The sequence below is a fragment of the Drosophila albomicans genome, chromosome 2R (assembly GCF_009650485.2).
Source record: "Drosophila albomicans strain 15112-1751.03 chromosome 2R, ASM965048v2, whole genome shotgun sequence".
NCBI classification, from domain to species: Eukaryota; Metazoa; Arthropoda; class Insecta; order Diptera; family Drosophilidae; genus Drosophila; species Drosophila albomicans.
The window spans coordinates 19,907,447-19,934,386 of NC_047631.2; the positions used below are offsets into that span (position 1 = coordinate 19,907,447).

Genomic DNA, 26,940 nt, shown 5'->3' on the forward strand with positions numbered 1-26,940 from the left:
ACACCTACAAATTAGATATACAGTTGTCTGCCCACTAGCTAAATATTGCTTCTGCTATGAACAATTGTGCCACAGCAGAAATTGTTTGTGTAGGTCGCGAGCGTATCGTGTGCTAAGAGAGTCTTATCAGTTGTCTGGCTTATCAGAACTGTGTGCGAGTGTATTTCGGAAATCGTGGTGTATTTCGGAGTCGACAGACGACGCTCTCTTGCTTACTTCAGCACTCAGAGAGCTGTGTGCTAGCAAGGACCGGACCAAGTAGGAAGCGAAACACGCGCACAGAAATCAAGGCAGGCAAACGAAACGAAGTGCAGCAGCAGTAGCAAAAACAACTGTAAAGCAACAACGGTAAAGCAAGCGACAGCGTCGGCAACATCGTGGTGGATACGCAGATACGTTCGGGTCGCTGTGGGTCGTGTGGGCCGAAGTTCGAGCTGTGCTTCGACGCTGAACGCTGATGAGCTGAGAATTTATTAGCGCAAAAACCGAATGTGCTTCAGTTTCGTGTTTGTTGTGCGCTCGTAAGGATGTGTCCGCAACCGCTGACGGACCTCGTGCGTTCGCGTCGCGTGTGTGCGCGTCCAGGACGCTGAAACGCTTCAGCCGCAAGTTGAATGTTGCCACAGCCGCCAAAGCAGCAAGCGCCAAGTTATCGTGTATTGTGCTGCAACGTTGTTGGCAACGTTGAAAAGCCGAAGTTAAAGGCGACCAAGCCAAGCAAATATTTGAAGGCCTCGTGCCGAGAGTGTCTCAAGAGTGTATGAATGAATGAATACCGCGAAACAAGCAAAAAATAAATATATATATATATAAAAAATATTTGTGATTTTTGCCCAAACAAAGAAAAAGTAAAGCATACATAAAGCAGAAAAATGAAATTAAATCTGAACGCGTTAGTGCTTTGCCTCAACCGGCTGTCAGCCGCAATCAGCCCGTGTGGCAATCAAGAAGGGAACCACAGCAAAAGGTGCGCCTCATTTTTGGTTGGTAGCCGACTGAAACAGACTTCTGTGACCCACAATCAGCACTCATAACTCATCTCATGTGGCATTCAAAGAGTCGGCGGCGGCAGCGAGTATGTAAATCAGGCGCCACAAAGTATTCCACACTTAAATGCCACGCGGCATGAATGCAAATTTCATCCTTTCCACTCATTCGCGTTGCAGCAACAGCCAAAGTTGTCTGTGTGCTTTGCCTTCGCTCTGGCCTTAAAGGCTCAATAATTTAGCGCTTAGCGTCTGGCTAAAATTCGAGCATTCAAAGCTCGTAACCAGGCCAAGCGGCCAAGCGGCAAAAAAAAAGGCCAAGCGAATGCGTTTTTTTCCGCCAACATATTTCGCATAATTTGGCCGCATAAAGTTTTCTAGCCATTCCGCTCGATTGACCCACTTTGGGTGATTTTCATAATCAATTTGTTTGAAATAACCTTTCAAATGTTCCCTCCCATTTGCCCGCGCTCCCAATTAATTAGTTTAATTAGTGGCTGTTGGCGCTTTTACTTAACCAAAGAATTGTTTTGGCATTTCGTAAACGACTTTGAAAAGTTTCGAAATTGCGTACCCAAGATTCAACGTTCAACGCCCACCATTGGCTAATAGCTAGGCATTAACACACGCACAAACACACACAAACACTCACACACTGACACACAAAAAGGACCTCGATCAACTGTGCATGTGCCATTTAACAAACACTAAGAGCGCGCCAGAACAAAACCAGAGTGGCTCGAATCGAAGCGAACCCTTTGCGTCCATTTTTCTTAATTTCACTCGCATTTCTTTTGCTTGTGATTGAGAGTCAAGAGATGGGAGACGGGAGACGTTGCTCATTCAATTGCTGTACATATTTTGTGCTGGCATTTTGGCCATTTTGTGCCCCGTTTTGGCCAGTCGAGCAATAAAAGCAGCCAGCGACTTAAGACATTTCGTGGCCCTAAATGGCACAACAACGACATCAAGTGAAAGCAAACTAAAAGAAATTTATTTACTTTGCCACTAAATTTGCGCTGATTTTTGTTGTTTTTTTGCTGGCTGTGTCGGCCATTGGCCATTGGCCCATTGCTCGATTGCCTCATTTGATGTTTGCCCTACTCAAAAATGTTTGTCAACAAACGCAACGAAGCATAAAAATGGTCGAAGAAACTAAGTTGAAGGCAACGCTCAAGACGCTCACATACTTTGTATGTAACTCAATGTTTCTCTCACTCATTCTCGTTGTTTTTTTTTCGTATATGTGTGTGTGTGTGTGCCATATTTTGCTCAAGTGTGCCACGTCCGGTGCTGTGCCTGATCCAACTATGAGTATTTTAAAATTTGTGGCACGTGCCCCAAATAGCAAACATCAGCAAATAATAAATTCATTGTAAGCCGCCTCACGACGCGTTTCCAAGTTTTCTGGACTTGCCAACTCCAGCAGCATATGCGATGGAGATGCCTTGTAAGAGCTTGACAGGATTGCTAAAATGGGCGAGGGAGGGGGAAGAAAGGGAAGGAGAAAGACTAGTCGACAGTTGTGCAACCAAATTAGCTGGTTGCCTTTTTAGGCAGCTGGCTAAGCGCAGTTTATGGCACGCTTAGGTAGCCATTAAAGTATGTGAGTGGCATGCCACAAATCTCCACAAGTCTCATACAACAACAGCAACAACAACAATCTCTCAAGTGGCGCAGACAACGCGAGGAATTGTTGTGTTGCACGCTTTGTTTGTTTGTTGTTGCCACAAAAAACAGCAATTGACGTTGCACTCGAAATTGCAATGGCGTTTTTTTTTTGTTATTTTATTCGTGACGCAACACTTGTGACTACTTTTGTGTCGTGTATACAAAACTGAAGGCGTTGCAGTTGCACTTGAGTTGCATGCCGCTGCAGTGTGCGCTATTCTTGTTGCAATGTAGGATGCCTATTGTGTGCGACATCTTGTTGCAGCGCGCGTGGCATCATAATCCACATTCAGAGCAATTGTTTCTATGTCAAGATTGCTTTGCAGCCTTTGCATTTTATGCGTAAATAATTAGTACAGTTTTTATGTTAATATTTTTTAGAATATTTTAAAATTAAATGAAAATGTATTTAATAATTGGAGTTGATTAAAAATGTATTTATTTTTGCAATCAACAACATAGAATTTATTAATTTAAATTACTTGATTAGTGGTTGAGTTTGTGATTAGTTTTTCTACAAAATCATTTTACGCTCCAACGAATTTCAATTAATAACATGATTGAAAATTATTTATTTTTATTGCAAAATATTCCAGTGCAATTAGCAAGCGTAGAAATTTTGCTGTTGACACTAAAGCTTCTATTTATGTGAATGCATTTCTTTCATGTCAAAACATTTAATTTTTATCTGCAGCTTATTTGCAGCCATTTTTCTACTCCTTTCATTATTTATTTATGCATTTTTTCTTGCAACTTTTCTTTTCGCTGGCTTAATTCATTTTTTATTTCAAACGTAAATAAGCAGTAAATTACAACAGCAACAGTTGCTGCTGTTGCTGTCGCTGCTGTTGCTGTTGGCATGTCGTTTGTGCTGTGCATATTTTTTTGTGCAATTTCTTTTTGCTTTCTATATGTATATTATTGCTGTTGGCTTCCTCCTCTAGCACAGCACCTTCTGCAGCACATTGCTGTGCTCAGCGCTCAGTACTCAGTGCTATTCATTAGCAACCTGCCCATTGCTGTTGCTTGTTGCTGCCACGGCTGCTACAGCAATTTAAGTTTCATGTTTGCAACTTGAAATAGCGTTTCGTTCTTCATTATGTGGCTGGTAGCTCTTGAAGTCGATTGGCTTTGTCATAACAGCACCAAGCACTGGACTACTGCTTACCAATTACTACCTCCGCCTGGTTCTACTTCTGAACGCATTCGTCCATAAAACACCTCCCACCCAAATGGAGAAGGGAGTAATGAAGGGGATCGGTGGAAGCATAGGAAATGACAAGTGCGAGGCGAAACTACACAAGTCAGCGCGCGGTTGGAATTATGTGGAAAAAAAATTGTAAAACCCGCTGAACTGAACTGCTGCTTCTGACTACTGGCAGTCACTTTAATTGCTCTGTACTACAACTTCAAGTGGTCATTAGCCTAGGGGCAGGCAGGTAGACTTGTAGATTGGTTAGACATTCAACGTGGGGTGAACTTGTTGAGTGGCGGACAGTTGGCGTCCAGTTGATGAGTTCTCGCCCCACTCAATCGTTAAGGTGCTTAGCAAAAGACGTTTCCTTGGCTGCCACAGCAGCAGCAATAGCGGGTTCTAACTGTAACTGTTGCCATTATTAGGGCTTCATGGGGCAGTCAGCAGCGTCTCTAATTATTAGGATTAGGTGGAGAATTCTGTCGTTAAATGTCGGGTCGTAAACACCTGCGCCCATTCACTGTTGTGGCAGCATTTTGTGAGACCAACGATAGGGTCATTACAATTCCCACACTTTCATCAAGATGCACGAATTATTTAACAATAATATCAACTGAAACAATAACGTTTAGGACATTTGGTTATCTAACTTAATACAATAATTCCAAGACTTGAAAATATCAAGATTCAGGAATTATTTAAGAACTGAAACAACAACATTTTTCATAGAAGATTTATTAGGGTTTTAAAATTCCCACACTTTCATCTAGGTCTAGGAATTACTTAACAATAATATCAACAGAAACAATAACGTTTAGGAGATTTGGTTAGCGTATTTAATGCAATAATTTCAAGCCTTTAAAATATCAAGATTCAGAAATTATTTAAGATCTGAAACAATAACGTTATTCATAGAAGATTAGGATTAAGATTAATTTATTACAGTAATTCCAAGTCCTGAAAATATAAATATTCAAGAATTATTTAAGAACTCAACTAATAACATTTGACTTCAAGATTTGTTTAGCTAATTTAATACAATAATTTCAAGACTTCAAAATATCAAGATTCAGGAATAATTTAAGAATTGAAATAATATCGTTTGTCTTTAAAAATTAGTTTACCCAACTTAATAGTTATTATAATTCCAAGCGATGCCTAAACCCAAATAGCATGGTTCAAATTATGTTGAAAACTTGATAAACGTTTAAATAGGATAATTCAATTAAAGTGAAATTAAGAATCACACCTTCAACGCATATTCGTTAAAAACATTTTTACGAATATTACACCAAAACTTGCAAATTTCATTAACAAAAAATATAGTGTGAAGGGAAATGTTGAAAAATCATTTTGATATCCTTGCCAGTTACCTGTATATTACGATTGTAACGTGTTCAGCTTTTTGTGCGCAAAGCTTTCGTTTTTTGTTTCTACCTGAAAAAGAATACTTGGTTCGTTGGCAGAAAACAGTTGAACTTCAATTTTGTATTTTTTATTTTTATTGTATGTTATGTTTATACATGAGTGTGCTGTATATATATCTGTGTTTTTGCATACTTGTGCCAGCTCTGTCTCTAGACACGAATACTTAAAAAAATGTATGGAAAAAATAAAATAAAGAATGATGCTGTAAAACTGTTTGTGTGCTGACAATATGGTCAGATATGTAAATAATATTTCTGTGTGTGTGTGCATGTTGCTTGTTCACGTTGAAATTTAGAAATTGTTGCAAGTTTTTCAACACACTCGCAGGCAGGACGTGTAATATGTTAAAATAACTTTAATTACCAGCTACGTGATGGAAACAAGTTACGAAAAAATTCAAAGCAAAAGCCAACAATTTATGTTGCCATGTTACTGACTTAAATTAAAGAGCTGAACCCGAAACCAGGTTGTTGAATCATTTCATTTCTATGTGTAATTATACATACTGCTCTCTGAAATAGATTAAAAAGGTTTTACATTTTAGAAGTTTCTCCCTCTATAAACGTGATTGCAACTCGGACTTTTGTTAAGCATCCCATTTACTCTGGAAATTTCAAGTTGTCAAACTTCAAATTTCAGTTTTTCAGTTTTCCAGTTCTATGTTGGCAGTTAATAATAAACTAGAAACATAGTTAGTCCACAGCTTCAAATGCAGTGTACCACATTCAATGAATAGTTAAATGCGTAGAGCTTTAAACTTGTATTGCGAAAGAGACAGTGAATGATGGCACATGGATCAATAGTGTTGAATTATTGGGCACTCTCTTCGCTTCGCTCCACTCCGCATCGTTGTTTGAGGTTGAGCCGTATCAATGGCACCTCTTTTGCCCCCTCCTGTTCCATTTAACCATTTGGCATCCATCGGGGTGTCAGGGATTAAAAGGTACGAGAGAAAGGCGAAACTTTCATTTCAGTTTTCATTTCACATTAAAACAAAGTTTTTAAAAGCAACCGCAGCATTTACGTCATGTGTGGCAGGTTTCGCTGTGTTGTGTTGCGTTGTTTGTTTGTGTTGTTGATTTCGATGTTGTTGTTGTTGTTGCTGTTGCTGTTGTGGTTGAAGTTGTAGTTAATGTTAAAGTTGCTAGCTGCTTGTGCTTTGTTGTGTATGGCATCAAAGTGGCAGCTTTAAGGTGCTTACATCGCTCAGTTGGCAGTTTTTATAGTCAAAAGGCAACACGCCAAGTTGCTTAAACAGCAACAGCAGCAACAACAACAATAACAGCCATTTGTTGCCACATGTTGTAACTGTTGCCGCATTAAATGTGCACCCCCAGCTGTGGTTCATGTTGCCGTTGCCACTCTTGTTGTAGTTGTTACTACCGCTGTTGTTGCTGTAGTTGTTGCTGCTGCAGTTGCGCCAGGCGAATTTCACTTTTATGTTGGCGGATCTACGGCACTTTTATACTGTTGCAACCGACAGTTTTTCCCCTTTCGCCTCCTCGCCTCGCCTCGCCCAATCCTTTGCCCCAGCTGCAGCCACCATTAGTTCACTGGGCACCACCAGCAGAGATTTCACTTCATTTTATGTTGTCAGACTTCCGAGTGCGCCGTTCTTGTTATAAAAAAGCCAAATTCATTTTGCACATATAACTTTTATACGCACACAAATGCATTGTGGACTACATATATAATACATATATGTGTGGCATATACATATATGTGTGTGTAATGTTTATGTTCCCTGCTGCTCTGGCTCTTGACATCTTTGGTTAATTTTGCAGCCGCAACTCTAAAATGCCAGCAGTCGCACTTTTTGTGTCACAGCGCATATTATTTATTGACTGCATTTATGCTTATAATTAAATTTACACTGTTCATAATCTAATACAACATATTTGAATTAAATTTCCATCCTTTTTTTTCTACTTTTGCAGCTCTAACAAAATGATCACCTAGGGCAAAGTATAAATGCTAACAAATCAACAATATTGAATACAAAAAAGATTGGAAAAACAAGAAAGAAATTAACTCAGTAACAAATTGGCTTGAAAATAAACACAAAATATAATTCAATTTGAAGGCCAATGGGCGAATGATAGAACAAAACTAAAGCTGGAAACTAAAACTGAAACTAAAACCAAAACGTAAACAAAACCAAAAACCAAATCAAACAAACCAAACTATACCAAAAAAAAGTAACGTAAACCACCGCAAAACAATTGCTTTAAAAACACAAAAAAAAAAACAGAAACAACACAAAGAACAACCAAATTACAACAATAACATTCACAAAATGACGCTGCGCATATCGGCCAAATCGAGAAATCATCTTGGACTCATTATTTACGGCTTTGTGTTGCTGCTAACAACATCAATGCCATCCATCGAGGCGGGACGCATTTTCGGTAAGTTTCAAGTGCCAAGTTCCAAGTTTCTGTTTTCCCGGAAATCGTTAAGTGAAAGTGAATCTATGAGCAGCAGCAGCAGCAGCAGCAGAAGCAGTTGATGAGGCTTGACTCGTCGCTTCTGCTGTTGCTTCTTCGGTCCAGTTAGCTAATTTTCCATCCAATGGCGGGACTAATTAATGCGCACAGTTTGCAGCTAATGGAATTTTTAATGCAATGAAGACGCAATGTGGACACGTTTCACAAATTGCAAAACAAAAGCCAAAAAGCTTTAAAAGAGCTCACAAAATTGACATGCCTTTAGTTGTTTCATTGTTGTTCTTGCTCTACCCTGTACTTAAATAAATTGGTCGAGCTTATTAAATGTGCAAGATTATCGCAAGCAAAAGGTCAATTCAATTTTATTAGTATTGAAAGCTTCGACTTGATTTCGAGTTGATCTTATCAGCGCAGGGTATTCGGCAGTTGGGCATTCCCTGCCGATTCTCGGTGACGTTGACGTTACTTATCTTTTATTGGTTTTGCAGCAGATCGCTGCTGCTGCTGCTGCTTTTGGTGTGCCGGGTACACGTTATTTTCGTATTAATTAGAATTACAAAAGGCTCTGCTTTTACATGCTTCTTGACGTCATTTGCGTTAATGAGGTTCCCTAATTCAAAAACACGCACACACACACACATCCACACACGGTGGTGTAGCTACCTAACAACAATGAACGTGCGAACGTTGTGTCAAAGTCAATTGTTGTGTGTGAGTTTTTGTAAAAAATAATTAAAAATAATTACATTTCTTGGAAAAAGGTTACCGAATGTAGCAAGTCAGCTGTGGCCTAATTAAGCATAAAATTAATAAATGAACAAACAGTTTTGGTCATGTGGTTATAATTTACATGTAATTATGTCACACACACACACACACACTCATATAACTAGTTTCAAACGAAAAATTCGAGTCAAACGGGTTGTGTAAATACCGTTTAAAGGCCAACAGCAACAACAAACGAACGGAGAGCTGAGCTAATTGCAATTTTATCTGGCTGGCCGCACTTGAAAAAAAGGGTGCTAGATTTTGAATAGGCACGGACAGCCATCGAGCTACCTCTCTCTCTCTCTCATTTATGGTAATGGCCACAAACAAAAGCAAAATAAAACACTGCAACTACAACTATAACCGGTGCAGCGCAACCGTCGACTTTTGTTGACACACATTTTGTTGCGGCCTGCCCCAAAAAGTATGCTGCGAAAATGTTCACGCAAATGAGAGAATTTGCGCGCCATCAGTGAAAGAGGAAAATACAAACCGTTCTTGATACGACCGTGTGTATGTTGTAAATGCTAACGAAAAAAACAAAAACCAAAACACAGAAATAGACACACATAGGCACACTTAATGCCATGTCGAATGGGTGTGTGTGTGTGTGTGTGTGTATGTATTGGTATTAGGCTGGCAGTTTGCTAGCTCTTTTTGTTCGAGCAATTTAAATGCCGCTGTGAAGGCAACCAGCAGCAGGCAACCACAGTCGCCGCAACAGCCGCACCAACAATAGCAAAGCAATAAAACTGCAGCCAGGCGAATATTCACTCACACACACACACATACAGAGAGAGATACACACACACTTGCATATTCTCACACATGGTGAAGTGAAAGCGTAAAGTTTACGCGCTTGTTTGCTATAATTTCGATTGTTTTCCCTGCAACGCAGCAGCCGTCGCCCAGCCACGCCTATTGACAGGCAAACACTATCCCCCCGCTGCCGCCCCGCCCCCCGCCATCACCAACTTCCTTTTGCTGCTCGTTTGCAACGACAGCAGCGCGACAATTTCGCTGCAATTTTCGTTTTATTGATGTGCGACCAGCTCAGCTGTTCAGTTGTTCTTGTCGTTTGTCGTTGTTGTGGCGCACAACTTTCCCAGCACTTACAACAATAAACACAACAACAACAGAAACAAACGAACAACAACAAACTATAAAATATGCCCCATAAGTAGCACGCTTTTGCATTTGAGATTCGTTTTCCTCTTTTTGTTGCTGCGCAGTTTTGTGTTTCGGTTAAGTGCGAGCAAATTTATGAAAAACTTTTCCAAATGTTGTGCAATTGAAGTTGTTGCGCCAAACAACAAAAGACAGCCAAAGAAATAAAGCGAAATACCGGAAATGACACTTAATGCCACGCCCACATTTAAGCGCCTTAACTTAAGTGTTGCGTAATGGAAGCATATGTAAATTTTGCAAAAGAAAAACGAATCGAGACAAGTTTCAAACATTATCGAACTCAAACTCAATGATATCACATTTCTCATTCACTTTTTTGTTTATCTTTCAAAATATTTGGCCTCCTTTGCCATTTGTCCTCTCTCTCTCCCACTTTGTGTTCCAAAATGGCAAATATTTGTTAAGCTATTCGATCTCTGTCAATTTGTGTTAAGTCAGCAAAAGAAAAAGCTAAAACAATGTCGCAGGCGACGCTATCATCATGCCAACCACCAATTCAGGCAACGAACAAAAGTTTACTTAGCCGCTTTTCGGCCATCAGATTGTAGTATTTTTATAGTGTCAACAAATGGCACGTGTGGCACATGAAGAATCACTTTCCTCCTCACATCACATCACATTTTCATGGCCCTGGCAACATAATTGGCTTTTTTTTCGGCCAGCTCCATTACGCGTAAATTAGTAAGTCGAACGATTAATGCCCTTCAGGCGGAGTGCGTGGGCAAGAGAACACAAGTCAAAGCTGCTTAGAAATACGTATATATTCTTCGATTGTGTTATACCCTTCATGTAATGAAAAGAGTAAAGTCTTCATGCAGCGTATTTCATAGTCGAGTAAAGTTTTTTAGCCCTGAAACTCTTATTTGCTTTTGCTTTGTTGTTTTTGGAGCAATAAACAATTTTGTAGTCTGCTTAAGACACACTTTATATTCAGCTCATTACATTAAAGCCAAACAATTGGCGACATCCTCAAAGCAACAACAACAACAACAGTGAAAAGAACAACAACTACTTGGGCAACTACAACAAAACAGAGCAAAGCTTTCATTTTGATAAGGCAATGTCCTTGGCCGGAAGAACACAGTCTGGCGTAATTTCTTTATTAGATTCATTGCGCCCTCAAGCAAATTTTCACTTGGCATTCGCATTGCCCCATTTCAACATTGCCATTGCCATGGCCACTGGCGGCTGTCAAAGAAGCTGAAAACAATTACATAAATTAGCTTTGACTTTTGCGAAAGGAATCGTTGTGTCAATAAGTCAGAACTTAAACTATTTCCAGCGGAATATGGCGCAAATGAAAAAGGTTATTTCTAAAATAAGAATTTCTTAAGTTGAAAGAGAATTTATTGAGTTATAAATATACCAGCAATAATCAAATACAATTTCCAATCTTTCGATGTACATAAGTCATCAATTAAAAAACCAATTTCAACAGGCATATTATTTAATGTTTCGATTCTAAATTAAATTGTTAGTTACGACATTTCCAACATAATCACAATCAAATGTCAATTTTATCAAAAATCTTTTGTAACTAGAATTTTGTAGCCAGGGAATTGATATTTTATTATTTAATTATTCTATGCTGATGCAAGTGAACTTTTTGGAATATTTTGCTGCAGCAAAATGAAATAAATTGAAATGCCAAAATCAGTTGGTCCGAAATAATTCGTGAGACAATATAAGCAAAGACTTGATGTTGTGAGTTATTGTTTTTTCATCTTGTAACTGACTCTGGCTGGCATATCAAATAAATTTGATTGTAAAATTTGTTGGTTATTAAATTGTGAAAACCCTTTGACAGCGCATTGAATGAAAGCAAAAGTATTGTTTTAGTATTTGATGCATAGATTCAAAATGCATACATATGCATACGTATAACATCTGGATAATATAATTGAAAATAATTCGCATGTTTAACGCATCAGCTGACCTGAATTTTTGGTCAATCGATTTGCTTGGCATTCAGAACATTCAGAGCACACATTTCGCTGTGAAAAATGCCAATTACTCCCATGGGAAATCTTGTTTGGTAAACTGCACTTTATGCAATAGATAAATACGTATGCAAATTCGTATTGTTGTAGTTATTTTTGTTATATATTTTGATTTTATTGAAGCAAATAAATTGTTATTGCATGTGGCCCATTAGGCTGTTTAATTGAATCTAGTGTTTGCTCGCTGCACTCTATTTATATAAAACAACAATTGATTAGAAACTTATTACCATAAATATTGATAATTTATACAGTAGCCCAATGGGAATGATTAGATGACTCGCAAAATGACAACTAATTAATACAAATTTCAATTTTTATTTCATTATTGAAATTTAATGACTGAATTGCGGTCTGAATATGTTCGAGAATAAATATAATGTTATAGTAAGTAAGAAATTCTTATTAAAGCTTTCGCTGGATTGGCTTAAAGCGTAATCAGAAATGCAAACTATGTGGCGAATGCGAAGCAGGAGCACCACAAAGGTCTCACCTGGTTCATTATCCTTGCTGCCTGGCGAGTGCTGGCCTATTATAATCCCAGCTAAGCCGCTGCGATTATTGTCTACAAAATTCATGTATTTCATTATTAGGCAGCGTTACAGCCAGGACAACGGCTCAACGTTTCCGGCTCTCAGTCTCATCCTTGTTAGAAATGTCTGCTGTCCAACCTCACTGACTGGCTGCTGCTGCTGATGATGCTGCTGTTGCTGCTCATCGTCGGTTGTTCATTTGCTGTCATAATTTAATTTTTACCACCGGCCATGGCGACTCACACAGAGGGACACAGACAGTCAGACAGACAGACGGAGAGACAGAGAGATAGCACATCCTGTCGAGCTTGCGCTGCTTGCCTGCGGCCTGGCTGACTGAGTTTTTGTCCATTTCGCCACGGCATGCAAAGCGCCTGCCATGCAAACGTGGTTTGCACGAAAAACAACAACAAACACAAAAAAAGAATGGAAAAAGCCAACGTGATTTCAAATGGACAGGCCTCAAAAATCCCAATGTGGTTGCTGCTGTGGCTCATTAATCCGTGCAGTTGAACGCTCGGACAGCAGCGACAACGACGACGACGGCGACGATGACGATGATGACCCACAACGTTTTGCTGCTTTGTTTTGCTTCTGCTTCGCTCCGATCAGAGCCACACATAAATCAGCTGCCTCTGGGCACTTTATCATCGTCATCGTCATCGTCGTCATCGCCATAGCCAACGTTCTCATCCGCATCATCATTATCATCTTCTTGCTCAGCTGCCAACTGGGACACCAAATTAGTCGTTCGCTCTCTCTCCTTCTCTTTCTTCATATATTCTCTTGCTCACACAATTTTTGTCGCTCAATTTGCTACGCAAATTATAAACACCAAATGGAAACTGTAATAAAAACGAAGAAGTAGCAGCATCTGCATAAAAACGAAACTTCAACTACAACAGCATGAAGCATTTTTGTCCGAAAATTGAAATGCCTCAAGCTGATTTCAACGCCAACGACAACGCTGAAAGTCAATAATGAAAATTTCAACAGGCCATGGCTTTAAACGGCCTACCAAAAAACCCAAAAAACACAAAAAAAAAAAGGAGGAAAGAAAACCCCGAGCAGCAACAACATCAAGAGTAATTCGGTCTGAGGCAGCGCCAAGCGGCAAACGCAGCGGGGGCAGCAACTAAATGTAATAAAATTCGCATAAAAACATTTCACAGGCTTTAGACCCGCCACAGTTGCTAAACTTGTGCCGTCCGCCCGGAGCCGCTGCCACTGAAAGAGAGGGAGCGCCTTGAAAAGAAAGAGAGAGAGAGAGAGAGAGAGATCATGTGACAGCAGGAGAAATTAAAGCAAGCTGCTTAAAAGTTGTGCAACTTCCGGACGAGAGGCCGCATCCGAGTTGGTGGCAGGCAACAGCTCTCAGCTCTCGGCTCTCAGCTGCTGCAGTTGACAGTGGCACCACAGTGGAGACTCTCGCGAGTGCACCGTGCACTGTTTGTTGACTAATTTGTCAGCTGCAGCTTGTTTGGAAATTTGTTTAGTTAAATTAAGCGCAGTTTGCATGATTTTCATTAGACAAGCACTGCTTTGCCAAAAAAAAGAGGGGGAACACAAACTGTGCTCAAGCGATTTCATGGGATTTTGCGCTAGTTTTGCCCATTGTGCTACCAATTTCGGTGACTATGTCAATGCCGCCTGCAGTTGGCAATACGCCCAAGTTGGTTTTTCCGGGGAGTTCCGTGATGTTGCGCCTATCACAACCAATTTACTAACGAAGCAGATAAATCCAATTTCTGGCCAGCAGTAGCAGCAGCTTTGGCTCAGAGACTGGCTCAGACTCTCGCTATAATAACAACAACAATAACAATGAAAGTGGCAAGTTAAGACGACGAAGACTAAGAAGAAGAGGGGACAAAAAAATGTCGCTGGAATTGTCGTGTTTTTGTTGCCAGAGACAGAGACAATTTCCGCTTCCGCTCGACTGAGCGGGCATCTCAAAAATTACTAACTTCTGACCCCTCCACACCCGAGGGTTACGTTTAGTTTATTAGGCTTATCAGTGTGGCGAGAACAGACACCGAGTTTATTAGACTGTTTAACCATTTATGTTACTTTTCGTAACTTTTTGCTGGGTGTTGAAACAGGAAATAACCTGCTGCAAAGTGAAAGAGAAATGCACGTGAGTTCTCACTTTCTCTAGTTCTCAACTTGGTCCATTGCATTTGACACGTCTTGCAAACTGCTTTTTTGCTTGTCTCTCAGTTTAATGAAACCACAGAGTCGGGACAGCAAAGGAGATTTTAAAGATGTTTATAAGACATTTATGGGACGGCTTTCATTCTGCTCGACATATATTCAAATTTAAGTGAGTTTTAATGCAAACTGTAAATAAATAAGAAACAATGCGAAAGACTTTATGTGTATACAAAAGCAGAAGAAGTATGTATGTAAGTAAATGCATGCAGCACATGTGCTAAGCCTGCATTATTGTTGGCTTTGGCCTGTACAAGTATCCTTTGAAATACGCATTTATTTATGCTACCCAAGAATGAGCAAAAGTTTTAAATTAAATTTTATGTACGGGCAGTCGAGCAGTCGAGGAGCAGTCCAAGGCAATGTAAATAGAAATGTAAGCTTTGACCCAAATACCCAAGCAGAAGCGAGCACAAAATGCACAAGATGCCATGCAGCAGCTTTCTCTTTCTATTTCTCTCTGTCGTCGTCTCACAGTGTGCGTGCGTGTATGTGTGTGTGTGTGTTTGTGTATTTTTCTTATTGTCTTTGCCATCTTGCACATCTTGGGTGTGCTGTCGGTCTCAGTTAGGTGAGGCCAACAACAGTGGTTAGGCATGCTTTTCCAGCTTTCTGACAATGGCACAGCAAACATGGCGCCAATTAAGCCACTGTCGAAGTCCTTGAGTACTTTCCAGTGTGGCCAGGTTTGCTTTCATTTCATCATTCTTCGTTCGTTCATTTGTTCGTTCGCTTTCACTTTTGCTTTTGCTCTTCCCTTTTTTAAAGCATACTTTTGTGCGCTCATAAAATTCGATTATGCATCGCTTTCACTCAATGTACGCGGCGTGTGAATATAATAAGATTTTTATAATTTAATCAAGCATAATGCTGACGCCCTCTCACTCTCTTTATATACATATATACTATATGTATCTCTCTCAGTTTGCTCTTGATCTGTGTCCATTTCGTGAGTCGTTGTGCGTGGCAATAAAAATAAGTACAACAATAAAACAAGAGCTGGCAAACGCGCATCCGCATGTCGAGATTAACACACGACGGCAACGGCAACAGCAACGCAGGTTTTACGAGCCACGCATTTGTCATACACTTTTCAGGCCATAAAACGACTCTTGAAGGGTTTTTTGTCAGCCACCCTCTCTCTGTCTCTCTCTCTGGGCATTTAGCCGCATCTATAACTTAATATGTGGAGCGTCAATCGAACGATTGACCCTGTTTTAAAGGCTTTAAAGCAATGTTTATGACTTTAGTTATGGCACTCGCAATCAAGAGACTGGCTTATAGGCTGGCTTACCTTGTAGTTTGTCAATTTATCAATTTATTGGCTGATACAATTACCACCAGCATCATGTGAAAAGACCAATGTGTTCGTCTGTTAATTACTAGTAACACACACACACATACACACAATGAACGTGATCAATCAATTTGTTGGGCAAGTACACAAGAGCACATATACATATATAGTATACATAAGTAGTCGATGGCTCTCTATCTCTGTAAATGGGTCACAGTATCTTGACATTCATGTACAATATGCCTGATTTATGGGCTGTGTGTGTCAGTGTGTGTGTGTGTGTGGTGCACATCATGTAGACAGCTCTAATGAATAATTTGATCAATTTAATAGGCTGCACACACACATATATGTATATAGTATGTATCTTATATGAATATTGATTTTCAGCTCTTGAATTTGACTTTAAATTTTGTCACTGCTTATACTATCATATGATCATAGCCTTTGGCAACAAATGTTTATCTCTGTAGGCCATGAATATTTTACGAGTGCTTCCAAAATTGTGCTCGACAACGGCAACAGTAAAATCAAAAGCAACAATTGTGTAAATAAATGCAATACAATTTGAATAAACAGGCTTACATACATTTAAATAAATGCACGACTGATTTTCGTATTCATGTAAGTTTCTGTCAGTGTGTTTGAGTATCTGTGTTTGAGTGTGTGTGTTGGTTGTCAACCACTTGTTATGCCTGGCATGTGAATATGTATGCGTGTGTGTGTGTATTTCGAAACAATTTATATCCGATTTTAATATTGAATCTCTCGAGCGTAAATCGAAATCCCTTGGAAAAGCAAAATCTTTAGGGGGGAGGCAGCTAAGTTTCCAGGCAACTTCACTCCCACACAGGAAGTGGAACGTCCAATTAAAGCTTGTCAGACAATTCTCTGTGTGTGTGCATAAAATACCCAATAAACTTGCACGAAATTGAGCTGTTGTTAATTTAAAAATGCAAAAACCCATTATTCGCAGAGAGTGAGCATATAGAATATTCACTCCCTAATCAATAAGCAGTCGAAATCGTTGCCAGGCGCCGTATTTCCTGTCAAATTGAACTAATTAGGTTGGACCCACTCGCTACACAGCACAGAACAAAGCAGCGACTACACTTAAGTCATGTGTGTGTAAGGAGTGTATTTTAGGGGGGGAGGCGTGAACTAAAGTCAAAGAGTAGAGGGAACGTGAGCTCAGTAATTGGAGAAAATGGCGGCAAATGTAATCAGGACTTTTGATGATAGCATTTTCCGAGGGGAAGGCCAGCAAGTCATGCGTATGCCACGCACACACACACACACACATATACTTAGTAAAGATGAAGAGATAGAGGAGTGATACAGCTATAACAAAAATAACAACAACAACAAGAACAAGGAAAGTAACAACATGACTGTGAAGCACAAACAAAAAATACATAAATCAAATTGCTGGAAATTGGTAACCAAGCAGAGATAAACTCACATTATTATGCCGCCTCTTTGGTTAAGGTTTTGCCTGGCAACGCAATGGCCTTCTGCCTTGCTACATAAGGAAAACGTGTTACGCTCCTTATCATCCATCAATCAATTGATATGGGACCCGAGCTATTCGCAATATTAATAGCTCTTGGCACCCCAGCGTAAGATAATGCGAAGCCAACCAACTGATTTGCAAGTTTTATATCCTGGCCAAAACTTTGTCCAATAATTTATCGAGCGTCGAACGTCGCAGAAAACTGAAAACTTATTGTGAACTGGGTCAACCTCGATTGGAATGAAAATTCAATTTAGATGCAAAGCAATTGGTGCGTAGAACACCGCGACTTGCTGGCCACATTTGAGGTTCTTAATTAGTGAAATAATTGATTGCCACACACACATACACACACGGGTTTATTGTCCAATTAATGCTCGCGTGTGTGTGTGTGTGTGTGTGGGCTGCAATTGATTGAACTGAAATCAAATCCCACAAGAGCAAACGGCTGAAATGGGGCTTCGCTGCTCTGCAGACAATTGGATGGGCCTGGCTCTGTTCTAAGTAGGTAATAACTGCCAGAGCTTTAGAGAGGCGGATGCTTTGTTCAAAGGGATGTGCCGAGTCAGCATTCAAGTCTTATGTTAACTGCTTCAAATTTCCATAAATTTATGCCAATGCCGATGAAAAGGCTGCAAAGAGTGCTCTAGAGAGCGAGAGAGTGTCTTGGAAATTGTTGGCCAAGTTGAAGAACCAAAACAGAGCAACAACAAAAGCGACCGCAGTAAATTATGCAAATGCAAAAGGCAAGCCAATTTAGCGCACAATTTGCACGTTGACCGCAACATTTGCTGGTTCACCAGCCTGTCGTCGGCATCGTCGGCATCGTCGTCATCGTCGCCCAATGACCACCACCCACTTCCTGAGTCACAGTTGGCGGCCAGCGATGACCAGGCGTTGAGAGAGTGAACCAAGTTAAAGACGAAACGAAGGCGGGGAGTGGGAAGCGGGGGTTCAAACAGCTGTTGGCCCGCAGTAAATGTATACCGCATGATTTGTATCACAAATAGGCCACAAATGGACGAGTTGCTGCCCGAAACACACACATTCACACACACACACACACACACACACACACACACACACACACATGGTCGAGTGTTAGTCAATGCAAACATTTATTGCTAATTGCTGAAAGGACATTTGCATAAACTTAACAAAACCCCAAAACTCTCATATACGAGCCAAGCAAGCAAATAAACGACAAAATGACCAGACTTACACACCTACAACAACAGCAACAACAACAACAACAACGAGAGCAACTACAGTTTAGTAGCAAATAAACGTCTTGGCTATTGCACAGTTCATTCTGGCCTTTAGACTGTGGTCAAATCACAGTTGGCCATTGGGCGTTGCTGTCCCAATTTGCATGCCAGTCGACCAGTTAACAAACAATGCGGCACAATGTGGCTGCAACAGGAACAGCAACAGCAACAAAAAGCATAAACATAAATCAATTTGCGTTACCTGACAATTTGTGAGGCAACGAGTAGCTATAGCAGGTCGTTCAATTAACAATTTATAATTGATTTCAGTGCACGATACGGAGTTTACAGACATGCCATGAAAAACAGCAACAACAACAACGACTGGCAAATTGATTAACACTCACACACTTCTCTCTCTTTTTTGTAGAGTGTTTTGTAGTCGATTGGTGTGAAATGTCATTCGTAGTTTGCGGCTGCACACAAGTGCAACTAATTAGTGTGCAACACTTGTGCATTTCATTAGCTCTCAAGCACACGTCGTATCACACGCGGCGTATGCGTGATGCGTTCAGTAAGGCAACATTTTAGTATGCCAGTGATGCTTTGGCCCCATTTAAGCAGTTGCAAATGTAACAACATTCCAAGGACAGACAGAGAGAGAGAGAGAGAGAGAGAGACAAGACTGTTAAACATTTTGCGTGTCAATTCATTTGCTCAAACGCATAAATTGACCAAATTAATGCGAATACTTTGCACGCGCTGTCAATGCCTTTGAATTGATCACAGACCTCTTTTCCCCACCCAGTGCTCAGTTAAAGATGGCCATGCGAATGAAAATGAAGATGAAGTTGAAGGCGTTCTCTGTCTGTTGTCTGTATATAGGTCTTTCTGCTTTTGACTTTTGCCAGTGCGGCAGCAACAACAAAACAAAAAAAAAAGTGAAGAGAACTGGGAAGAACGACAACGATTTGTTGAATTGCCCTCATCAAAGCAAGAGCAGACGCAGGCATGCACATGGCCATTCCTTTGATTACTCTTTCACTCTCTCTCTCCCATTCTCTGTATAGTTCTCTGATTGTGAATTCCATGACGTCTTTTGCTGTCCTCTATTTTGCTTTGAATCCTGTTAAAATCATGCTGCGTTCTTAATTTGCATTGTCTTTCGACCTATAGCTTTCTTCTTTCTACTTTTTTTTTTTTGTGCGTATTCTTTTCGAACAGCATCCTTCTGATTGCTTTGCAGTTGTCAACACTTAAAAGCGAATTCAATACACAGTCATAGCACACCACACCAAGAGCCATAAAAAGCAACTCGAACTGCAAGTGCGTGGGCGTGGCATTCAGTTTTATTGATAAAACTTTTCGAGCGCAAATGTTCGAGGAACTTTTACCTGTTTTCAAAAGCTACAAAAGCATTACATTGCAGTGCCAATTGCTGTGGCTCAACCACGAACAAACGCAGGGAAAAAATGATGGCAACGGATTTCTGGTGCCAAAGCCAGTGCCAAAAAAAAAAAAGAAGAAAAATCAGAAACCAAATAGACATACCAAAAGTCAGCACGGAAATAACACTGAGGCAGACTGAGCAACCAGCCAGACAGACAGAGAGGCGAGCAAACTGCTAAACTTGCTGACTTTTTGCATCCAAAGCAAAGCATCTTCCATTGTGGTCTATATAAAGCAGCGGAAATTGTGCTGCATTGGCGCCAAGAGACATAAGAATTGAAGTTAACTTTTGTGCTGGGCGTCGAGCAACGAAATTAAAGTCCGTTTATAAAGTCATTGTCCTGTCCATGTTGCTGCACAGTTTGTTGCGGTCCAACCAAATTTTCTTTCTCGATTTTCTTGCTCGATGCTTCAGCTTCTTTTTCTTCGTATTTAAATGGTGCATTCGGAGTGAATGCGAGTGGCATTTAGCAAACAAAACGTGGCCAAAAACCCAACGGCAAGTGGGTGAAAATGAGCCAACCAGCGACAGCCGCCACCGCAGTCGCAGTCCAAGGACGATGACGATGACGATGACGACGACAACGAAAGCTGTGTCTACAATTTTTGCAATTACAAGACGGCAGGCAGGCAGTCAGGGCTTCATTGTTATAGCCATAATGAAAATTGTACTGCAGTCATCTTTTGGCTTAGCTTGGGCATTTTATATTAATTAATGTTAAGCATACGAACCGTTGGGCGTTGGGCGAACGTTGGCAAATTTGCATATGACATTGCAATTTGATTGATTAAAAATGTAATTGCTAGTCTGCGAGATTTTAAAGTTCTCGAATTTGGTTCAATGCACAACTAAGTTCCACAATTAAATCCAGCAAACTAATAAAACCCAGAGTGCCTGCCACAATGTCGTCAAGTGGCTTTAAATGATTTGTGACGCTGGGGACAACGGCACTTGAATCCTTGCAACATCTCTCTCTCTCTCTCTTTCTCTTTTTCAACTTGCACAAGTAGTCGAAACATTTGTTTACTTCTTGTGCCAACTTCAATGTCAGTCTGCAGTTGCCCGAGATGATGGAGGTGGAAGAGGAGAGTCAGATTGTATAGCTGCAGAGGGGCAGCCAATCAGTTGACTTTGCACTCTCCCTTCCTCACTCAGTCTCCCACTTGACAACTTGCAGGCAACAGCCAAAACGATGACAGACACAAATTCAGAGCTGCAATATTTTTCACTTTTCGTTCGTTTCATTTTCTGTTGTTGTTTTTGTACTTTTTCTTTTGCTTTTTTGTGTCATTTTGGCATTTCATTTTGATAAATTGCCCGCCAAGCTTTAAGGCATGCTTCCTTTGGGCGTGTCGCTCAATTTGAGGACATTAAATAACGCGACTCCACTAACCCATAACTTTGCTTTCGCGCTTCTGGTTTCGGGTTTCAGGTTTCATCAACCTCATTTCTGTGTGTCAAGCGAACAATTTAATTTGCCATTTAAATTTTAGTTATTCACATCTCGATTATTTTATTGCTGTTTATGCAAAATAATCATTAGTTTTGCTTAATTAAGCGTCACTCTCCCCGTAATGACAATAATTTCAACCTATTTTGCGAGCATGTCAATTGCAGTTCTAGTTGCAATTCCAATTGCAGTCGACAGTCGGCAGTTGGCAATAAGCAATAGGCAACACCTCAAATTGAATTGGAATTGCATCAAATGTGCATAAATTATGCAGATGAAGCAATTAGCAGGATGTATTCAGTTTTTGCCACCACGTGCAAAATTCCATATACCAATTTAACATTGTCACCTGACAGTTTCGCCCCAAAATTTACATACACAATTTTCTCTATGCTCATTTGTAAAATTCACAAATTAATTGCCATCACACTCACTCACTCACACATTCCCATAATCTGGCACAAGGACACTCGGGGGCTTCATTCAAATTAGAATAACTCGAATGGAATTCTAATTTTCAAGTGTCTAACGAGTGCCAATGACCAAAGCAACCGCAGTTCGATAGTTAATCGATAGATAATAAAACAAAATGGTAAAGCATCTCTCTCAATCTATCTCAATTGATATATGGATTCTAATTTAGATATTTCTTCATTCATTCAGTAAACATTAGCATTCAAATTACGAAAATTGCGTAAACATTTTAAGCCGATTGACGCACACCTTGAAAACGTAATTTCCTGAGAATCGAAATTAATGCCATGACTTCCATTGAACGTATTAAAAATGAATAAAAACAGAGGCATATTTATTTATAAAATGTAGCAGGAGGAGTAGAGATTTTGCAATTGCTCAGTCGGTCACATAATTCCCCAAGAGTAACACGTTTGCTGTGTCTTCTTTTTATGTTAATAAAATGACAAAATATACAAACTTACATATATACGCACATAAATACATAAGTAAGTGAAATGAAATGAATTTCCATGGCGTATGCAAATGTCGTTACATGGGCGCGAATAATACAATTTCGATGGCATTCATAAAAACAATTTTAATAATTGAAGCAAAAACATCCAGCGAGCCGTACACAAATTTACATAACAACAAAAACCAAGCCAGCGAGTAGCTTAACATTTAAATACAACAAAAAAAAGCAGCAGAGAAATGAAATTCTCTTTTTCTGCACTTATTTTATTTTTCGAGTCAATTCTTTTTACTTTTTTTGCGCCCGAAAATTGTGTTTGCAGCTTTTGTGATTCATGAACACAAAAAAAAAAACTTTTTACCACCTGCCGCCGTGTGGCACTTGAAATTTGTGCAGCAACGAGCAACGAGCATCGACACGGCGCAAAAGTTTGCAGACGACTATCGAATGGGATTAGAAGTCCGACTTCGACTCCGACGCCGCCGGGGCGAATGACGCTAACTGCAGCTCATTGGCGTTTATGGCCGCTTAGCCGTAATTTTTATTATTTAACAGAGCGGCCACGGTACACTTGAAAAATCAACAATTAAAAGCGTAGACTGTGCCCGCGGGCGTGCTGCAAAACAAATTGGGGTCAGCAAAAGGACTTCGAAGTTGAAACAGAAACAGCAGCTGAGGCAAAGAATGCAGAAAAAGAGAAACCCCAAACAACTGTTAAAAGAAAATTGGCTGCTGCTGCTACAGGCAACCGCAAATGAAGGCACCACACTCGTTAGGAGGCAAGAAGAGAGGAGAGGGGAAGAGAAAAGGGAGCCAAAGGGGTCGAAATGGAACCGGATGTGAATCTGGCACTTGGCCGTGGCGTACAGCCAGACTCTTGTTTTCGCTGGGGCCATAAAAGCAACACAAAATTGTGCTAATTAACACTAAAAGCATGTCTATGTGTGTGTGTGATTTTCCACAATTTTTCTCCATTTCCCTGCCATGTTTTCTCGCTCTATAAGTGCACGTTTAAAAATTATTATGCACATTATTGTTGTTCATTGTTTTTATAACCCAATTATTACAAACAGCAGCCTTTCCTCTGTTTCGCTGTTTAGATAAATGCCTAGGCTCAAAGTGTGTTGAAATCTCTGTTCGTGTTTTGCGGCCGCTGAATGCAGAAATAGTTTTATTATGCGGCCATCAAGTGGCAATATCACGCATGCGACCCGTCGACCTATTCTCCAAAAAAATAAATATGAGTAATTAGTTGTTAAAGGCAAACAACATATTTAGCATGTTATTATTGTCATCGTCATTATTATTGTCATTGTTATTACAACTACGACTGCTGCCGCTGACTAGCTGACTGTCGATTGCGCTGTTCGCTGTTCGCTGTTTGTTGGTTGCCATGCACCGCAAAAATTAAACGCAAACATTTGTTAACAACTTGGCATGTGTGTGCGTGTGTGTTTTTGTTGGTAGCAAGCACAAACAACAAATAAAAGCAAACAACAAATAACACATAACAGATATGGCAAATGTTTTGCCTTGCGGAAGTGACAAACCCACAAAGCAAACAACAAGCAAAGCCAACGCAAACGTCAAACGGCAAACGCACGAAAGGTCGTCCTGCCAATAACTACTAACCACATAACGCACTTTTCGATGATCCAATTGATGGCTAGCAACGCCAAGACAAAACTTTACTAAATATATTATTAGTTAGCACAGCGAAAGAAAGAAACTCAAGACAATATGTGAATAGTAGAAGTTATGGTGCTTGCTTAAAGCAGAAATATGCTCACACTGCAAATGATTATCGAAAAACCATTAGGCACATGGGTTACACATAAAAGGACGATAGGAAAAGAACGAAGAAGGGAAGTTTTGTGGATGGATGGATGGGGGGCGGAATGTTAAGATTAACGGGCAAAAAGGAGTCATCCTGCTGTCGGCGGCAAATGTCAGCAAGCAAATTTAAATTTAAGCGACAGTCGCTAATGTGAGCGGTTGCCAAGCACAATAACAAACGAGGCAGGCAAACTGGCAGGCAGGCAGAGAGGCAGGACAGACAGACAGGACAGCAGAGACAGCAGAGACAGGAAGACAGGTGTATAGATACGAGTGTACCCTCAAAAAACATGCTCGCACCGGATGTGCGTGTTTTGGGCTGCTGCCTGGCTGCATGCCTAATGCCACAAAGTCATTTGGCGGCTTACGCTGCGACTTAGATGTGGCCCAACAGCAACCAAACAAAAAAAAAAAGGCAACCTAAAGGTAAAACATGCGCAAACAACGAAAAGGAAAAGCACCATAACAAGGCAGATCATTTATATCATGCGTGTGTGTAGGCGTGCACAACGCTGCGTATGAGTAACATATCTTTCCACTACCAACCAACAGCACACAGTTGCCACTGTTGCTCTGGGTAATGGTGTTTGGCTAGCTATAGCTACTTCAGCTATCGTTCTTGTTATTGTCGTTGTTGTTGTCATTGTCATTGTTGTTGTTTCCTGTCGTTGTTGTTGTTGCTGGTGCTGTCTCTGCGTGCGCTGTTGTCATTAGAGTTACTTCGTTTAACGCCTTTTGCTTCAGCACTTTCGCCCAGTCGAGTGTAACAACTTTGCGCCAAATAATGTTACATCGAACCAACCAGCAAACGTTGTAGAGTATTTATGGTGCGCACTTTTATTGGAGTCAAAGTTAACTAACAGTATCTCAAACATTGTGTTTATGTGCTTTTCTGCCAGCAGCTCTTTAATAGACACATTGCCAACGCCAACGTCTTCAACCTTGCTTCACACTCACTCTAGCTAGGCTGGCTGACTGTCTGCTGCTTTGAGACGATGATATATTAATTGGTTTTTTATTTATGATGCCAAGGCACTTGCCACAAGGACATTGACTGCCTTTTCGGTTGGTGTTTGTTCCTCTTTGCAAAATTGCTCCGACTCTTTTTTTCGCACTTTCCTATAATTGATTTTCACCAACGCAAATAGTGACTAGTTCAATAAACTCTTGTTGACGTCTCTGAGCCAAGGTTTAGGATCAAATTAGGCATTGACCCACAAGGATTCACAATAGTTATTAGGAGAGAAAGAGAGAGAGAGAGAGAGAGAGACAGAGAGAGAGAGAGCGAGAGAATGTTATGTTATGTGGAGATTCGTGCTGTGGCGATGACAATTTATTAGTAGCTGTAATGAGCAGAGTTTATTGAGGTCCCGTGTGTTTATGATTTAAATTTACATGCACACGAGTGCACACACACACAGGCAAACACCAACACACACATATGGAGCTAGCAATATGCAATTGCTGTCTATGGGGTAATGCAAACACTTGTCATCATTAAAATAACTGCAGATACTGCAACAGATGTTGTTGCTGTGCGGAGCTAAACAATAAATAAAGGCAATTTGCAGCTGCAATTATTATGAAAGCTGATAACAACCAGTTAGCCAGTCAACTACCCACAAACTGTCCGTGTGTGAATGTGTGTGTGTGTGTGTGGAGATGATGCTATTGGGTTCATAACATTTTGTCGAAATATTTACACATTGATGGCCGCAGTCTGGTTGCCCACTTTGCGGTGTAGCTGAATAAATGTTTAAACTACATTATAACTAAATCCCCCAGTTATGTGTTCTGCACTGAAATATGTAATTAAAGCAATGTAGAAGCATTCGAACATTCGATGTTTGAGAATCAAGTAATTTGAGATGTTTCGGATCGTGTATTCAATAAATATTCGTACATTGTGATTATACCATAAATTATTTTACCAAGCATGCGAACAGATAAATTACAGCAATATTTTGCAGAAACTTAGACTTGCTTAAATTTAAGTTAATTATCGCTCACATGTGCACACCCCCCGAAGAAGAAGAAGAACAACAACAACAGTGATGAAATTAGACTAATGAAAACAAATGCATATCGAAATTAATCAAATAATGTCGCCTTTATTTATAGACAACATTCAGCAACAGCAGCAGCAGCAGAAGTGGCAAATGAGCTGAGTCATTACAGTCATTACTCGTTAGAGATGTTGCAAAACTGGGGTGTGGGTGTGGCGTATGGGGGCGTGGCCAGTGCGCCCACTTCGCTTAGACTAAAACAGCAACGAGAATTGCAAATTCATTGTGAAACAGAGTTTAAATCGAAACCAAGAAGACCCCAGCTATTGTCATTATTTGATCTGCACGCAAGCGTTAACACACACACATACACACACACAAACAGAAATACACACACATGCGAAGCAAACAGACAGGAAGGCAGAAGCAGATGACGCCACGATGAAATGGATAGAAACTATTCCAGCTGCTGCTTTTGTTGAATCTGAGACTGCGACTGCGACTCTGTCTGGTTGAGTTCGAGTACAGCTCATAAGCAAATAATCATGATGCATTTTAATTAGTAAACCGAGCGCTTAATAGTTAATTTTATGTGGCAAAGCGATACAGAGAAAAGAGCGAAGAGCGCAGAGCGCAGAAGAAGAAGAAGTTGAAGAGCAAAAGCTGATGAGCAGACGACAGCAATTTGCATTAGCAGACATTTAAGTTTTGCCAGCTTGTAATTAAAATAATAAACACGCACAAAATGCATTAGAAAATTTAGCTGAGATCTGCGTAAAGAGAATGCAGAGTAGCGAGACTTGTGGTGTTGCTCCTTCTGCTCTTGAG

At 40.3% G+C, this 26,940-nt stretch overlaps 1 protein-coding gene across 4 annotated transcripts in view; it reads left to right on the forward strand.

Annotated features, from left to right (window-relative positions):
- The first annotated feature begins 517 nt into the window (after positions 1-517).
- LOC117574869 (tyrosine-protein phosphatase 99A) overlaps positions 518-26,940 on the forward strand; it is a 113,599-nt gene continuing 87,176 nt past the window's right edge. For 2 of the 4 annotated variants that reach the window (XM_052008193.1, XM_052008194.1), the window contains exons 1-2: positions 518-967; positions 7,218-7,688. In XM_052008193.1, coding sequence (XP_051864153.1) covers positions 7,577-7,688 — 112 coding nt within the window. In that variant the 5' untranslated portion in view covers positions 518-967; positions 7,218-7,576. The remainder of the gene's footprint in view (positions 968-7,217; positions 7,689-26,940) is intronic. The other 2 variants (XM_052008191.1, XM_034258887.2) reach the window with 1 other exon arrangement.